Raw genomic sequence first — 4,456 nt, 5'->3', positions numbered from 1 at the left:
ACGACTCCCTGGCGGCTTGGATGCCGCACCTGGGACACCTGGCGTCTCCCTCTATGCTACCTCGGCCAGTAGCCAGGGCGGGCACGGCGGCAGCCCAGCCGGCCACGGCCAGCCCAGCAGCTTCTCCACCGGCAGTACAGCCGGCCATAGCCACAGCGGCCCGGTCAGCCACGGCGGTCAGGCCGATCTCACCGGCCCTTCCGCTGGTCCGGCTGGTGCTACTGCCCCTGCGGACTCCACGTCCTAGGTTGCTACTAGCGGCGCCGGACGGACCACCGGCTGCACCGTCGCCACGGCTCCAGAGGCGATCACCCCCGTCACCAACGCGCACGGCATGTGCACTCGTGGCAAGGACGGTTTTCGGCAGCCCGTGGACCGTCTCAACCTCACCACGACGGTCGTGGCCCCCTCGCCGGTACCGTCCTCCGTCCGCACCGCCCTCTCGGACACGGCCTGTCGTCAGGCTATGCAGGCCGAGTTCGACGCCCTGCAGGACAACGACACCTGGACCTTAGTGCCTCACCCCCCGGCGTCAACCTCGTCACCGGCAAGTGGGTTTTTCGTCACAAGTTCAAGTCCGATGGCTCTCTTGATCGCTATAAAGCTCGCTGGGTTCTTCGCGGTTTCACACAGCGTCCGGGCATTGACTATGATGAAACTTTCAGTCCAGTTGTCAAGCCAGCCACCATCAGGATGGTTCTCACTCTGGCTCTGGCTCGCCCCTGGCCGATTCACCAGCTTGATGTGAAGAATGCTTTTCTCCATGGCACCCTGAATGAGACAGTCTACTGCGTCCAGCCTACTGGGTTTGTCGACTCGACCAAGCCCAATCATGTCTGTCACTTGAACAAGTCACTCTACGAATTGAAGCAAGCTCCTCACGCCTGGCATAGTCGCTTCGCCTCTCACATCACCTCCCTTGGGATTGTTGAGGCCAAGTCCGACACGTCAGTGTTCATCTACTGCAAAGGTGCTGATATGGCTTTTCTTCTACTGTATGTTGATGATATTGTTCTCACTGCGTCTTCTCCGAGTCTTCTTCACCGGATTATCGCAGCGCTTCGTCAGGAATTTTCTATGACAGGTATGGGGCCTCTTCATCATTTTCTGGGTGTCAATGTTCAGCGCCGAGGTGATAGTCTTTTTCTCTCTCAGCGCCAGTATATGCTGGAGATTCTGGAGCGAGCAAGTATGAGTAACTGCAAGGCGAACAGCACTCCTGTGGACACTCACTCGAAGCTCCCTGCTGATGGTGTCCCTGTCTCAGATACCAGCCAGTACCGCAGTCTTGCTGGGGCTCTTCAGTACCTCACCTTCACCAGGCCAGATATTGCCTACGCAGTTCAGCAGGTCTGCCTGTATATGCATGACCCCCGGGAACCTCATCTGAGCACTCTAAAGCGCATCCTTCGGTATCTTCAGGGTACTCTAGATCTCGGACTGCACCTTCACCGGACCTCTCCAGCTGATCTCACTGTCTACACCGATGCAGATTGGGTGGGTTGTCCTGACACACGCAAATCCACCTCGGGTTATGCGGTGTTCCTTGGGGACAATCTCATCTCCTGGTTGTCCAAGCGTCAGCCGACAGTGTCTCGGTCCAGTGCAGAGACGGAATATCGAGCAGTCGCGAATGGAGTCGCCGAAGCCTGTTGGTTGCGCCAGCTCCTGATAGAGCTTCGCTGTCCACTCCGTCGCACTACAATGGTTTATTGTGATAATGTCAGCGCCGTTTACCTCTCCACCAACCTGGTTCAGCATCAGCGAACTAAGCATATTGAGATCGATCTGCACTTCGTCAGAGAGCGAGTCTCCCTTGGTGAAGTCCACGTTCTGCACGTTCCCACTACGTCACAGTACACCGACATCTTCACAAAAGGTTTGCCGACGTCCATGTTCATGGAGTTTAGGTCCAATCTTAATGTTCGCAGTGCTCCCAGTTCAGACTGCGGGGAAGTGTTGGATTATAATATGGCAAGTGGGTGTGTCCACAATACCTATATATATATACGCTGAACTATCACAATACTATTGAGAATTCCTCCATCACTCTCTTTCAGTTACTAATAAGGAATTAAAAAAATTAGTATGTGAGTTACTAATAATGCCAGGCGAGCGTCATGAATCAATTTTGTAAATATTAGTATGTGAGTTACTAATAAGGAATTAAAAAAATTGAACTACAGAACTAACCACGAGACTGACAGTGAGACGGACGGAGGCAGTGTACCCATCCAATAAAGCAGCTTGAACAGCGCATGCAAGAGCCTGCTCCGATGCAGCAATCCGCACGCCTGCCCCATTCCTTCCTACTCGGACAGTCGGACGGATCATCATCCATCGGTCGATCGCGCATGCATTGAATTCCCTCGCCAACCACCCGCTGCGTCGTGAATTCACGATGCTCGCCTTCAATTCTCCATGGCGCCAGTCTGCTAGCTTCTGCTCCCGTTATTTATTTATACCCACGCGCTGCCTGCTCATCTCGCTCCAACCACACCACCACTCCACAGTCCACAGTGCAGAACTTCACTCAGCAAACAGAGGAGGAGTGAGCAGCAGCTGCCATGGAGGCGCGGAGGACGTTGAGATCTCTCCTGGCGAGCTTCGTGCTCGCCGCGTTGGCCGCGCAGGCCTTGGTGGCCGTGGTCGAGTCCAGGACCGGTCCCGTGGAGAAGCTGAGCCAAGGTACATCACATCTTCTTTCTTGAGCCGTGTTCATTCAGATGCTGTGTGCCCAACAATGTTGAGCTTGCATTGATCTTTGTGCTGCGTGGTACCGTTGCACCGCCGCAGGTGAGGACGTGAAGAAACCGGACTGCGTGCCAGGGATAAACCCGCGCTCGTTCCCTGGGACCGGCGGCCACGGCATCACGCCTGTGACGCCGTCCCACGGCGGCGGCGGGTACGTGCCGACGCCATCGCACGGCGGGACGCTGCCTTCCCCGTCCCACGGCGGCTCCGGCTCCTCTCCGACGTCTCCCTCCACCGGCAGCGGCTCGTACGGTGGCTCCCCGTCCCACGGCGGCGGCGCGTACGGTGGTTCTCCGTCCACCCCCGGCGGCGGCGCGTACGGTGGGTCTCCGTCCACGCCAGGCGGCGCGTACGGTGGGTCTCCGTCCACGCCCGGCGGTGGCGTCGCCTACGGAGGCGGATCCCCGTCGCCTGCCCATGGTGGTGCCTACGGGAGCTCCCCGACACCCGCGTACGGCGACTCCTCCTCGCACGGAGGCATCGGGACCTCGTCGCCGACACCGTTCGTCCCCATGGACCCCCACAGCTTCGGCACCTGCGAGTAAGTCACAGCTTCTACTACAATATGACGCGTCCATGCATGCACAGTTCCGTCAGCATGCATGCATGCATGCAGTCAAGTCACTGATGAACAAACTAAAAATTCTTGTCTACTTGTCTACTCTCTCCACCATCATCGATCGAGCAGCTACTGGAGGTCACACCCGATGGAGATCTGGTCGGCGATCAGCGGCCGGTTCCCGAGCACTTCGTCGTCGTCGTCGATGGGGACGATGGGCCACTTCTTCGGCGCGGCGGCGGGTAGCGTGGGCGGCGCCGACGTGATGAGCATCCAGGACGAGCTGGGCAACACGCGTGCGGACGGCACGGGCGCGCTGCTGCGGGAAGGCGCCGCCGCGCTGCTCAACTCCATGTCCCGCGCCGGGTTCCCCTACACCACGGAGCAGGTCCGCGACGCGTTCGCGGCGGCGGCCGCAGGCGGGTCCGATGGCGCCGCCGCGGCGCAGGCGGCGGCCTTCAGGAAGGCCAACGAGGGTAAGGCATAAATCAGAGAGAGGTGGCCAGATCGAGCGCCAAATTAGCTGGAGTGCTATGATATGATGTCCATTTGTTGGTTTGATTGGTTGTGTGCGTGGTTTGTTTCAGTGAGCACACCGACCTACTAGCTCGCTGCAATTGTGTAGTCGCTGGATCCTGTTGTTTTTGCTGTTTTTGTTCGTGTGGTCGTGTGGATCGATCGATGGAAGATTATGAATGAATGAAACAAACTGCAACTATGTAGTATCCTAGCTGAGCTGTTATTGGATTTCGATGCTGAGATCCTGTTGTTTTAGGTCAAAGCAAAGGCAAGGCAACAATTGCAAAGAAACGAGTACTTCTTGGCGCTGCGAGTTGAATCTGCATGCACGCACTAGCTACTCTCTGCTTGTTGAAGAACACTTGTGTTTGTTGCTTCGGCATGCATGGGCACACAGCCGATACAGAATAGGTACTGGCAGTCTGGCTTGCAAGAGATTACTGTACAACGTATTAAACCATTCACGAGATTTATTTGATGATCTGCCGTACGTAGATGCTACTAGTATAGCGGTGCACATTAAAAGGCCGAGTAATAACCACGCACACAAACATAATAACGTAGTACAAAATAGCGCGTACGTCGACGAAGTCCAAACCATACCCCTCTCCAGAGTTCAGATTG

At 56.5% G+C, this 4,456-nt stretch overlaps 1 protein-coding gene across 1 annotated transcript; it reads left to right on the top strand.

Annotated features, from left to right (window-relative positions):
- The first annotated feature begins 2,474 nt into the window (after window positions 1–2,474).
- LOC136451423 (protodermal factor 1-like) lies at window positions 2,475–4,043 on the top strand. Its single transcript, XM_066452128.1, has 3 exons — window positions 2,475–2,688; window positions 2,797–3,295; window positions 3,443–4,043. Exons 1-3 carry the CDS (start codon window positions 2,568–2,570, stop codon window positions 3,798–3,800), a joined length of 978 nt encoding a protein of 325 aa, XP_066308225.1. The 5' UTR covers window positions 2,475–2,567; the 3' UTR covers window positions 3,801–4,043.
- The last annotated feature ends 413 nt before the right edge of the window (window positions 4,044–4,456 follow it).

Source organism: Miscanthus floridulus, chromosome 5 (assembly GCF_019320115.1).
Source record: "Miscanthus floridulus cultivar M001 chromosome 5, ASM1932011v1, whole genome shotgun sequence".
Classification (NCBI taxonomy): domain Eukaryota; kingdom Viridiplantae; phylum Streptophyta; class Magnoliopsida; order Poales; family Poaceae; genus Miscanthus; species Miscanthus floridulus.
Note: the sequence above shows the minus strand (reverse complement) of the source record. Positions and strands in the feature narration are given on the sequence as shown.

Coding starts and splice junctions, on each gene's coding strand:
- LOC136451423 (XM_066452128.1), top strand. CDS start 2,568: ATGGAGGCGCGGAGGACGTTGAGATCTCTCCTGGCGAGCTTCGTGCTC. Junction 2,689..2,796: donor CGTGGAGAAGCTGAGCCAAG/GTACATCACATC, acceptor GCACCGCCGCAG/GTGAGGACGTGAAGAAACCG. Junction 3,296..3,442: donor CACAGCTTCGGCACCTGCGA/GTAAGTCACAGC, acceptor TCGATCGAGCAG/CTACTGGAGGTCACACCCGA.